This window comes from Cebus imitator, unplaced genomic scaffold, assembly GCF_001604975.1.
Source record: "Cebus imitator isolate Cc_AM_T3 unplaced genomic scaffold, Cebus_imitator-1.0 Scaffold179, whole genome shotgun sequence".
Lineage (NCBI taxonomy): Eukaryota > Metazoa > Chordata > Mammalia > Primates > Cebidae > Cebus > Cebus imitator.
The window spans coordinates 1,700,743-1,713,595 of record NW_016107494.1 but is presented as its reverse complement, the minus strand read 5'-3'; the positions used below and the strand labels follow the sequence as shown (position 1 = coordinate 1,713,595).

Sequence of the window (12,853 nt, the reverse complement as noted above, 5' to 3'; positions counted from 1 at the left end):
TGAACCACCGCGCCCGGCCCATAAATCTTTTTTTATTGTAGCATAATATCCATAACATACAATTTACCATTTTAGTCCTTTTTAGGTAGACAATTCAGTTGGAACAACTGTCACCACTCTTCTTTTCCAGAATTTTTCAGTTATCCCCAACAGAAACTATACCCACTTAACAAACCTCCATTTCTTCTTCCCTTCAGCCTCTGATAACCTCTGTTCGAGGTTATCTGTCTCTCTCAATGTGTATTCTAGGTGTCTCATAAAAGAGAGTAACACTGTTTTTTAACTGTCTTGCTTTAAAGTTGTTCCTAATTTTATATTTTTGAAGGATGACAGCATGGAAGAGAAACCACTGAAAGTGAAAGGAAAGGATTCTTCAGAGAAGAAACGGAAGCGGAAGCTAGAAAAGGTAGAGCAACTTTTTGGAGAAGGAAAGCAGAAGTCCAAGGAGTTAAAGAAAATGGACAAACCTAAAAAGAAGAAATTAAAATTAAGTTCAGACAAATCAAAGGAGCTGAATAAACTGGCCAAGAAACTAGCAAAAGAAGAAGAAAGAAAGAAAAAGAAGGAGAAGGCTGCTGCAGCCAAAGTTGAACTTGTGAAAGAGAGCACTGAGAAGAAAAGAGAGAAAAAAGTGCTGGACATCCCCTCAAAGTATGACTGGTCAGGAGCAGAGGAGTCTGATGATGAGAATGCTGTATGTGCAGCACAAAACTGCCAAAGGCCCTGCAAGGACAAGGTGAGTTCCTGCTGTTTATAGTCAAGTGTGAGGGGTCAAGGAACAACAGCTGTGGAGATACATGTTTGATACCAGCGTTAAGTATGTTTTTGATTTCTAGGATTTGGACTTTCAACATAATATCTTTTATACAATTTCTATAAACTGTTTCGAATAATGAGGCCCTTAGTGTGCCTAGTAGAGGTGTTGTATTTTTAAAATCATATACTTAGTGAACATAATGAGACAGGAGCAGAGAGAAGCTATGTGCCAATCCTTGGCAAACAGTGCATTTCATATGCAGAGGGCAGAACAGGTTTCAGAATAGTCTTGTGCCTTCCCTGTAAGGTGACTCAGGGAACTAAATACCTTGTCAGTTAGCCACAGTGGCCTGAAAAAATCCTGGGCCGGTATTGGAAGAGCTGCGGCAAATTGCATTAAGAGTGTATTCCAAAGACTTGAAACCTTTGGTCCATATCTTACTCATATTGAGACCTATGAGCACTCTCCTGAAAGGAATATGATTTTCTTCAAATATTTTAAAAGAAATAATTCAAACCTATAAATAAATAAAACAAATTTTATTTTAAAAATTTCAACCCTAAATTTTAAGGATAGTAATTCTGTGATGGCCATTCTTTAGATATAATGTTGACAATATGAACTTCTGAGAAATAATCAGACTTTGTGAAAAATTCCAGTTGTTTAAATGGTTGGAGGCACCTGTGATGGTTCTTGTCAAGAATATTGATACATCTGTAGTTTTAATTTTATTATGCTCGTTACACTACTTGATATTTAGAATTCAAATAGTGTCTCAGTTTGAAAATATAAACAGTACATAAAACTGCATCACTATTCCCTATGGGTTATGCCCTCACTTATTTCTTCAGTGAAATACTTAAGCATTTCTAGAGCTCGAAGAGACCAAGAGGTCACCTTGTTCAGGCTGCTCATTTTACAAATGATGCAACAAGGACTCAGGGAAGATCAATTGTGTGACCAAAGTTACAGAGCTAATAAATAGCAAAACCAAAAGTAGAACCCTGGATCCCTGGCTCTCAGATCAGATTCTCTCCACTAACACTCTACCCCATTGATAATTGAGATGTAAGTACAAAAACACATTCCAGACTAAATTATACATATTTAAATAAATGAGATATATTAGAGGTATTCTATTTATTTTTGGAAAATGAATACTACGTATAGTAAAATATATATCCTGTAGTTTAATCTTCCAAGGCAGACAGCTATAAATATTTTAGTGTTTCCTTTCAAATTTTTTATGGGGTTTGTTTTATATGATTGTCAGACTGTTTATTGACTTGCATTTATTCATTTTATAAGTATTGTCCTATATTATAAACATTTTAAAGCATTTTAGTACATAATAATGTGAATATTATTTTTATCTTTAATTTTGAATTTATTTTCATTTTAATTTGTTTATTAAAGAGGCTGATGCAGAGTTAACTTTCTCTTTGGGTACCAAAGTGTTAGCAGTTCAGTATTGGCAGAACCGTCTCCCTTTCCTTTCTCCTTTAATTTTATGGTAGTTTCAAGACTAGCAGCAAGATAGGATGTTTCTTTTTTAAACATTCCTGTCATTCTTTCTATAATGTTTGTATTTATCATAAGTCTTTTATTTTTGTACTCTTTTTCTCCTTATCACTTAATCTTTCCCCTCCCTTCGCTCAGCGTTTAAATATGATTCAGTTCATCCATTATTCCTATTATCTTCTTAGAGCAGTGTAAACACTATGGCTGTTTTTTTTTTTTATTTGCTATGAAATTGTCAAAGTAACAGGTGCCCTGCTCAGTCAGAGTTATGATCATAAGATGAAACAATCTCTGTGAAAGCACTTATTAACCAAAAACGCAACGTTTAAGTGCTAAGATGTGATCATTATTTTTGGAAGAACCAGGAGATTTGCTCCTAATATACTATAGGTATTTTTTTAAACAAAATCTAGAGTTACCATCTACATTTTGATGGAGCAAAAGGAGATTTGGCTGAGTGCTCAGAGAAAATGTCTATTTTGAACTGTTAAAATACATAAAGGTGAGCAATGTGTACCCTACCCTATGTTGTTAGTTTACCTAAAACAGTGTTATATTTCTTTTTTTTTTTTTTTTACACTTTTGGACATCCATGCCAGTGCAACAGTGTTATGTTTCTATAATGTGTTTCGTTTTAAGCAGAAGTTATTTCAGATTATAGATATTTTTCCTGTTTTTGCAGTTTTTAAGGTTCTATATGTTTGTTCCTGACACTGATTTTACTAAATAAAAGTTATATTTCTATAAAAGCTTCTGTAAAGAATGTTAAAACTTTCTCAGTGTTTAGTGTTTCTCTAAGAAAACTAATGTACAGCACACATTTATGGAACAAAATAAGAAAAGAATGCTTTTGCCAGGTGCAGTGGCACATGCCTGTAGTCCCAGCTATTCAGAAGGTTGAAACAGGAGGATTGCTTGAGTCCAGGAGTTCAAGGCTGTAGTTAATGTGCTATGATTGTGCCTGTGTTTGCACCACTGCACTCCAGCCTGGGCTATGCAGGGAGACCCTGTCTCAAAAAGAAAAAGATTGGCAAGATGATGTTAAAAAAAAATTGATGCTTTCAAGAGCAGTTTGTTCTTTAAAATACCATGCAGCAAAAAATAACTTCTAGGGTTCACTTGTTTTTAGGTGAATTCTCTCACCAGTAATGACTATTATTTCTTTAACCAATAATTACTGTTACTTTTCCCCAAAAATGTGCAGATTGAGAAATACTTTTTTTTTTTTTTGGAGACAGGGTCTTATTCTGTTGCCCAGGCTGGAGTACAGTGGTGTGATCATAGCTTGCTGCATCCTTGATCTCCTGTGCTCCAGCAGTCCTCCTCCCTTAGCCTCCTGAATAGCTGGGACTCCAGGCACATGCCACCATGCCCAGCTAATTTGAGAAATGTCTTTTAAAAATGAAAAGAAGGATTAAAGGCGGCTAGTTAAATGTGCCTAGCCTCAATTTCAAGATGTTTTAAAAAAGGAAAGACAATACCAGAATAACGTAAAAGATTTTGAAAAAATTCTTCCTCTGATTATTAAATTGTCAAGCTGAAATGAATAATAATGAACTATTTTTTAAAAATTAATTTTAAAGTTCAGAATCTTTTTCTCTTTGAACTCTTAGTCTTACTGGTACCAAAGATAAAACAAGTTAACTGGAAAAAGACCAAATTCTTTCAGGCTAATAATTTAAGAAACATTTTTCTTCTGTGTTAGAATAAATATTTAATAATTTTACTTATGAAAATAGTCTTCTTTTTCCCTTCACTTTTTTTACCCTCTTATTGTCGGCCTTTTTCTTACCCATTCTTACTTCTGTAATAAGTTTGGTGTGGTAAATTAAAAGACTGAATTTATTTATTAACCACTCTGATTTTAAAAGATTTTCATGGGGGTGTTGCCTCAGTCAAGGTATTTGCATTTTCAGTGGTTGTACTAGTTCATATCTCCTTTTAGCATAGATAATCAAAGGTTAAGTTACCTAAATGTGTGTAACTAACACACACACAGGCACACACACACATACGTGATTTTGAGCTAGAGTAACCAACTGTCCCAGTTTCCCTGGCACTTTTCCAGTTTTAGCACTGAAATCCCCACATACTGAGAATTCTTTCATTCCTTGGCAAATTGGGAGGGTTGGTCACTGAATATTGAGGGCACCAAGAAAATATACACAAGGATTCTGAACTTATGTTGTAGTTCACTAAGTGAATTGTTTTCCTTTTTCAAATCTGGTTTTTGCAAGGAAACTTGGTGCAAAAGATATTAAATGCCAAAATAATAAAAACTCAGTTACTAAGCTAAGAACATCACTAAATTACCAGATTTTCTTTTTTCCCAGTGCAGCACTATTCTCTAAGAAATGACCAAAATATACTATACCAAGTATTTTTTTCTTAAGTGTAAATATGAAACCATACAGCAAAACATGAATATTAAATTATTATTTTCTCTCTTTAATGTATTCCTCTTTAAAGCAGACATTTACCCCAGATCTGAACATAGTAACCTATTTGTACTATAATGTAAAATCTCTTACCATTCAATGTTTGAACAGCTCATAGCTGTGAAGTTTAAGAATTATTTTTTTTTGATTCACTAAACACGTACTATAATATAAAATTTCTTATTCAGTATTTGAACAGCTCATAGCTGTGAAGTTTAAGAATTATTTTTTTGGATTCACTAAACATGCCTCCTAGAAATAATGAAACGGGAGATGACAATTCATACAGTTATCCAAATTCTATGTTCTTGAGTTTTCGGGATACTACGTAGTATGTTGCCACTGTGTCAAAATCATCTTTGGAGTCAGTTGACATCCCAGACTTTAGTTTGCTTTATAATCCTGTGGGCTTTTCACACAAAAGTAGAACTACTACTCTTGATTGTTAGTAGTTGAACATGATAAAAAGATATTGGTAAGAGAAGGACTATTTTTTGCTCGTCATATTATCAGGCTAAATTGTTACATAACCTGTAGTCTGGGTTAGAATTTGTGTACCAGTAACTCAAGGAACGTTGTATACTCTTTTGAAATGGTAGAAGACCTAGGCTTAGGAGGGGACCTCTAGTCAAAAACCACGAAAGGGAAAGTATTGTCTTATTTGCAAGAGAATTTTGGGAAATTGTAAGCCAGTGAGTATAGTGCAGAAATTAGATTTAAAGAGACATAGGACACTTTTTTTTTTGTAGCAAATACTGATACACCGATAACTTTCTTATCCAATGGGTCAGCATGAATGGGGACTAGACTGGATTAAGAGGGTTGGAGGTAAGGGTAAAAGTTAGCTGTTGGTTCAGGGATACCATTATAAACAGCATAGTATCTCAAACCTGGGCAGCACAGAGAACCACAATTTATCCTTCCAGTTCCCTTTACCAGTCCCAGACAGCCAAAACACTCATTCTGAGTGCACCTGCTCTACAGCTAGCATTTCGTAAGTCTTCACCTGCTTGCAGTACTTTAATTTTTACATTTTGTGCAGATGCCACCATTATTTCCCTTTCTTGTAGTCTCTGATTAGTTTGCTACCATCGGAACATTTTGATGAGGTTTTATTTTTTTATTTTTTATTAATTGCACAGACTTCAGAAGCTAAACAAACAATTACAGAACAAAAACAGAAATCAGTTTAGGAAGGTATTAAGTTGCTCTGAATTTACCAGCAGTAATCAAATTTAAAATATATGAGAAAATCACTTGGGAGCTGATAAAAAATGTAAACTTCTGGCTTGTACTCCCCAGATATTCTGAGTTCATAGGATGATGGGTCCCAGCTACATTTTTAACAAACATAATAGATGATTCTGATGCCAGTGGTCTACACACTTTGAAAAGCAGTGCTGCAGAGTTACAACAAGGTGTAAAATGTTTTGTATAGTGTAGGATAATGAGTAGGGCCATGAGACCATGACTGGAAAGTGCCTCCAATATCCTAGGCAGTGAACTAGTTGTTTTGCTATACATTATTTCATTGGATCCGCTCAGTAATCTCGTAATTAATGTCATCTCCGTTTTTCAGATAAGGAAATTGAACCACTCAATGAGGTTAAATGACTTGCCTGAAATTATACATACTGGAACTCAGAACTTCTGAGTTGAGTAATCTTTATGTTAAACAAGATTGTCTCTTAAGAGCTAGAACTTTAGAATAGGAACAATTAAAGTAAAATATTATTTTGATAAATTATTTTTCCCACCTCTTATAAGCCTAAAACTACTGACATGACTACTGTGGTTTTGACAATTTTTTAATAGGACATGGAAACTAATTTTGAAAACCACTCACTTTCTAGGAATGAAACTCATTTACCTAGCCAAAACCTCCTTCCTCTGTTCTTTCTCATAAGTTGTATTGAGGTTCTTTGATCCCTTTCTACTCCTTACTTTGATACCTGGTAAAGCTCATGGTTTTAAGTGGCTTCTTATGCCAATGAAAAGATCAACCTTTGTATTGAGGTGAGGGAGAGTAGCTCTTTTCATCTTAAATGTTCTCATTTGCCATCACATTAGCTGTAAAAACTACCACAACCAGCCTTCAAATATAAAAGGCAAAAGTCACTTTATTGTTAACTCTAAGTCCAAGGCTTAAAGTCACCAAACTACAGTCCCTCCCTAGCCTCCTGTAACCATACTATCATCAGAAGGGTCAGAGTTTGCTTGGCACCTGCCACTGACCTATCAATTTTCCAGATTTTAATTTTAAACCCCAGAGTGATCTATTGACCTGTGTCTTTGACTGTTATAATTGGTTAATTTGTAAGATTTGACATCTGATATTTGCTAACTTTTTATAGGGAGTTGTATTTGTAACGGAAGAAGAGAAGAATAAAAAATATTAGTTTTAAAAGTGGCCTATGTGACTGCTTTTCTAAAAAGGTATTTAATGTTCTTAGTACTTTGGCTTATCTCTTTGAAATAAAGCTAATACACAGGATTGCCTTCACATTGTTGTACTCTTCCTTTCTTGATTGATAATTAATTGCATTGTCTTAGAGCCTAGAAATTGTTAATATTAGCTAAAACTACTTGGCTGCTCTATTAGAAGTACCCTTTTTGTCAAATTTTTCTCAAACATGTTTCTGCCTCACAAGGAACCCCAGGTATTCATGAGGTAACGGAGTACCTGAGAGGCCTAATTTTGTGGACACACTATGGTAAAATATAATTTTGGGGTATTAACTTCTCAGCTTCTTTCTTTAAAAAATAACCCCATAAGAAGTCATTGCCTGTCTCTAGACATCCCAGTTGTTTGCTATCATTTAAGCCAAGAAAGCTCTTTGGTTTGCTTTTATTCTAGGCTTAATGTTTGTGTAACCTAAACATTCCCCAATCTTGTTTCCTACAGGTAGACTGGGTACAATGTGATGGTGGCTGTGATGAGTGGTTTCATCAAGTTTGTGTGGGTGTATCTCCAGAAATGGCTGAAAATGAAGATTACATCTGTATAAACTGTGCAAAGAAGCAGGGGCCAGATAGCCCAGGTCAAGCAACACCTCCTTCCTTCATAATGAGCTACAAACTACCAATGGAGGATCTTAAAGAGACCAGTTAGCAGATGTTTGGTTAGTTTGGGACATGGGGGGAAATGGACCACATTGGGACCTTAGTCATCAAGTAGAGTGGTTTATATCCACTTGAAATGTTGCTTCCAAAGATGAATGGCCTTCAGAGAAAGTCCTCTTAGTGCCGGCTTCCTCTTTGCATGGACTCTGTGGGTTACATTCTCCATCAACATATCTTTGCAGAGGGTGTCTTCTTTGGTACAGCAGCCAATATTTCAACTCATGTTTCCTTTGAGTGTGGTTTATTGCATTAAGGCCAGATGCTTGATAGAGCTCTAGGGTGGCTGGTTGGTATTAATACATTGGTATGCTAACAGGGCATGTAGGATGTGGCTTATGTCCAGTTGATATTACTTAGAGGCTTACAACTTAGGAGCAGCACCACCTGAAGGTGCTTATTGCTTGGATCTCCTTCATTGGGATAGTTGGAGAGGGTTTTCCATTATTACCTGGTACTTAATGCCCTAAAGATACAACTAGTAGTAACAGGGCCAAAGTTATTTCTGTTAGACATCAAGGAATGATATCAGTCTATTGACATCAGATATTTGTGCTTGTTTGTGCTAGAAGAACACCCCAAATAGGAGAACCTCTTACCATCTGGGGCAGGTCACCTTATCTTTGTAAGGATGAGGATGTCATCTAGTTCAGAAATCTGCTTAGATTGGATTCTGGGGAGAAGAACCTACTACAAGGCAAGGAGCCTTTTTTTGGCTTTGAAAAATCTTGCTGTCTTGGGTCTACATTTTAGGAAAGAGCAGGTACATGGATCCAGGCTTCTGCCAAAAAAGAAACGACGACGACGATGACGAGTCTTACTATCTTACTGAGCTACAGTGATGCATGCTTTTTGGGGAAAACTTCATTCACAAGTATTCCAGACACCAGGCTTCAGGCATGGCCATGAGCAAGACCAGCAAATAACAGCTTTTTGCCTTGCAGCCCTGACCCCAATGTCTGCTGTTTCCAACACTGGCAATTTCTAACTATGGCCCACAGCAGATGCTGTTGAATAACACCATGGCTTCATCAGAGGATGGGGGTTGTAGTACCTCTGGGTGATGAAGTTGTTTTAGTAAATCCATTTTTAAAAAGAAAAAAAAGGACTTGTTTTTACTTTTTTCTAAATGTCTCTGACTACTGACTGTTCTATGAATAGATTATTTTTCCTTTTTTAATATACATATATGAATATATAAATATATATATTTACTGTTACCAGCAGCATATGACAGAGTTTCAACATCAAAAATCCATTTGGGGGCTTGCTTTTTCTTTTTTGCTTTAAAAAAAAAAAAAAAAAAAAAAATCCCATTCCTTCCTTGTAGTACAAGGAATTAGCACTCCCTCCTCCATCCCAGCCTGACCAGATCTTCCATTTTGCTTTTGTTCAAATAGATAATTGTATTTCCTTTGTGTGTTGGGACTTGTCCCTGTCTGCTGGGAAACTTGGTCTCACTCTAGTCTGTGCTGGCTGTTTTTCTTTTGTGTGTGAATGTTTGAAACTATGGTGCTGTGTCCTCTTCCCTCCTGTTATGTTCTCTGTTCTTCTTAAGGTATTAGGTAAGCTGTATGTAAACTCTTATTAGAAGGGGACTAATTTTTTTAAAGGAAAAAAAAAAAAAAAAAAAACTAAAAATAGTGTTTTGTCTTCATTGTCTGGTATCTTTATTTTGGTTTAAAAATCTGTGGTTTTACTTAAATTCATCTGTTTTCCTTTTAAGGGGGGATTGGGGTGGACCTAGCAACAGCTTATAGTCTCTTCCCTTTTTGCCCCAGTCTCTTTTAAAGAACTGTCTTCTAGTAACTAGAAGTGAAATGTACTGTCCAGTTACAGTTTGAGTGGGTATGAGATTTAACTCAAAAGGCATCTTACGACAAAAAAAAAAAGCAGATGTTTTCTTATAAAATCCAATTTCTGTAAATGTTTTCTCTGTGGTTCATACTACCTACTTTTTAGTCATTCATTTCTTAATATTGTATAACGTTTGACTTGTTCAGAGGCTTGTTAGTATTACTGTGCATGCATCTTGAGGTCTCATCTCAAGTGTGTGTATGATCCAAGATTTCAGTGAATATTGCAAGTTTACTAATTCACCAATTTCGTAAGTTTTTCTTTTGTCAAACTAAAGATTATCAATTAAGAATTTCATCTGGTTGATGTTATACAAGAAAGCACAATATTTTTTGCCTTTTGGTCTTCTTTGTAAAAGTCTTCAGATACTTGGGGGTTAAAAATTGAATGTAATTTTAAGTGATGGATGCCTGGAATACAATTTAAAATTTTTATTTTTCCTTCCAAGTCTTCCATTAAGTATTCCACCATCGGTGGAGAGTTATGAGGGTGCTGAGAAAGTATGAATAACTTCCTGTTACTTTCTGACATTTCGAAACTTAAATATATCTTTTCGTTGATACTGTGGGATTTTCTGTATTTACTTGAAAGTCATGGAGGATTTGGTCTGACTTGACAGGTTTAGACCAAGGCTGAGAAGAACAGAAGGGAGAAATTAATGGCAAAACAAAAAATTCCAGTTTTGGAATTAACGAAAAAGAGATTCGTCTATTTAAAGAAATGTTGGTGTTCTAATATATAGCATTATTTTCATTTAGAGGAAATTACTTATTTACAACTTGCTCCGTTCTTCTGTATTGTAATATTTTGTATTAAGACATGATTTAAAATGTCTTTCTACCCTTCCTATCTCCTCTAAGGTGCAACCGGAGTTGCAATTGTTCACCGTTAGTATTTTACCTTCTATGTTTAATTATTTCAAAGGTATTTCTCACTACCTTCATTATAAATTATCTTGGCAAAGGTTACAGAAAGAAAAATGGAAAAATGGTAGGCCTTCGATATTCTTAAAGGCTAAGTCATTAGAACTATGCAGATCCCTGAGTTTAGAAGTACAAGTATAGCACTAGTAGTTAGCTTTCCAGTTGGGGGAGAAGACAGGACATTTTCCTCCCACAGATGTTTATTTTGCTTCCTGATAGGTACTGCAACAAAGCTATGTTGACGTGTAGATGCAGGACTTCCTCACTAAGCTGCTGCACACGAGCTTTGCCTGCATGATTCAAATTTGTGCCTCAGTAAAATTATAAATTACTGCATGTCATACTTTGAATAATTGAAAAGGCAAACATTAAACCTTTGATTGCCCACAGTGTACTTTAATAATAAAAAAACATGGCAGCCAGGTGCAGTGGAGTGCACCTGTAGTCAGGAGGCTGAAGTGGGAAGACCTCTGGAACCTGGGAGTTTGAGTCCATCCTGGGCAACAGCAAGTCAGTGTCTCTCTCTCTCTCTCTCTCTCAAAAAAAAACAAAGGCTGACAGACCTATAAGATTAGCATGATTTTACTTGTGCTTTACCACTGTTCTTCTCTACTATTGTCCTTAGCAGGTGTCCAAAAAAATCTCTGTTCTTTTGTGTTTCTTCATTTTTGGATTCTGGATGCAATTCAGTGCATGTAAAGAAACTCCTTGCTTTTCTGTATTTTAATTCTGTAGTACATTTGTGTGAATATCAGCCAGTGCTTACAGTAGGAGGATGAAAAAAACTGAGAAAACCTCTCAAAGGATGGCATTAGCCACTTTTTAAGGGAGAAAGTGACAATTTGGAGTGGGATTTGAAAAGTGTAAATTGTGGAAAAATTGAGCTGTTGAAGTCCCACATATAACCAGGTTCAATAAAGTTTCACATGTGAATTAGCTTCATATGTGTGTAGAAGGTTGCTTTTACAGTAAGTAGGTCCTTAACTGCTCAATTTGAAATTCTTCCTTTTTTTTTTCTTTTCAATTAAAGCATATCATTACTTCTTTGGATATGAATGTGCCAGGTGGTATCTCATACTGTAGTGTGAGAGAGAAAGAATGGATGTTAATGTATTTTTTGAATTTTTGTATTCTCTTGGCCTGGATCATAGCCAGTCACCACTATGCAACAAATGATGTGCACTGGGCAAGGATATGATGGGTTATTAAAGCTGTATCTTGCTTGTTCTTTCTTTTGCAGTACTCCAAGTGGTCTAAACAGCAATGTCTTGTAAACCTCAAGATTCCCCATTGATTATTCCCTTACATATTTATTTACAATTTATCAGGGTAATTGGTGGTGCCTTCCAAAAAATATAACCTGATTTCTTGATCTTTGACCATGTTTTGTGTTTCTTTTGTTTTCTGAAAGAACATTAGATATGGTTAATTACATCTAAGAGATTTAAAACATTTTGTGTATGCTCAGGTTCCCCACCCTAACCCCTACCCCCTGTCATTTACATTGGTGGCAATTTTAAATGGTAACTAAGTAAAAGGACATTTTGATAATGAGTGTTGATAATCCTGAGGAAAACTAGTGAGTATATGGGGGCCACCTTTAACCTGTGCCAAGGCAGCTTCTAATTTCATTTGCTCTCTATAAAATAAAGAACTGAGCTGAAATAATTTGCTCAGTGGTGTGATTAGCCTATTATCATTGCTGAGAATAGGGTTTTTGGAGTGTGAAGTGATTCCTGAAGATTTCACCTGGTCTGTTTCCAGCAAGAATCCTGTGATGACCAACACATTTCCTCACCTTTGGTTCTTGAGAAATTTATCTCTTTGCAACAAACCATTGATAGGGAAAACAAGGAAATGCTTTCCTTTTCTCTTTGGCTTCTTAAAGCTCACAGACCCCAAGTTACTTCATAGAAGCAAATGGCACCTTTTCCCCATTGCCAAGGATCCCAGCTTATGCAGGTATGAAGGACAGATCATTTCTGAAAATGTTAAGACTCTGCTTGCAGTGATCTTGGTCTCAAACAGTTTGATGAAATATGTAACTGTGTATGTTAGGAGGAGGGTTGGTTGAAAGAGCAGGGGTAGTGGGGGAAATCTGATTATCCCTGGGAAAATAATTTTCTTGCCAACAAAAAGAGACACCTGAAGTTTCTTAAGGTGGCAAGTCCATTAAAAAAAACAATGTGTAGGACCCTCCCAGTTTAAATCAAGTGTTTCTGGGGGATCTCGACATT

General features: G+C 35.8%; 1 protein-coding gene across 1 annotated transcript in view; it reads left to right on the top strand.

The window, feature by feature from the left end:
• Positions 1–12,284, top strand: part of KDM5A (lysine demethylase 5A) — a 99,666-nt gene extending 87,382 nt beyond the window's left edge. Inside the window, exons 28-29 of the mRNA XM_037744554.1 lie at positions 326–736; positions 7,622–12,284. Coding sequence (XP_037600482.1) covers positions 326–736; positions 7,622–7,828 — 618 coding nt within the window. The 3' untranslated portion in view covers positions 7,829–12,284. The remainder of the gene's footprint in view (positions 1–325; positions 737–7,621) is intronic.
• Positions 12,285–12,853: the final 569 nt, after the last annotated feature.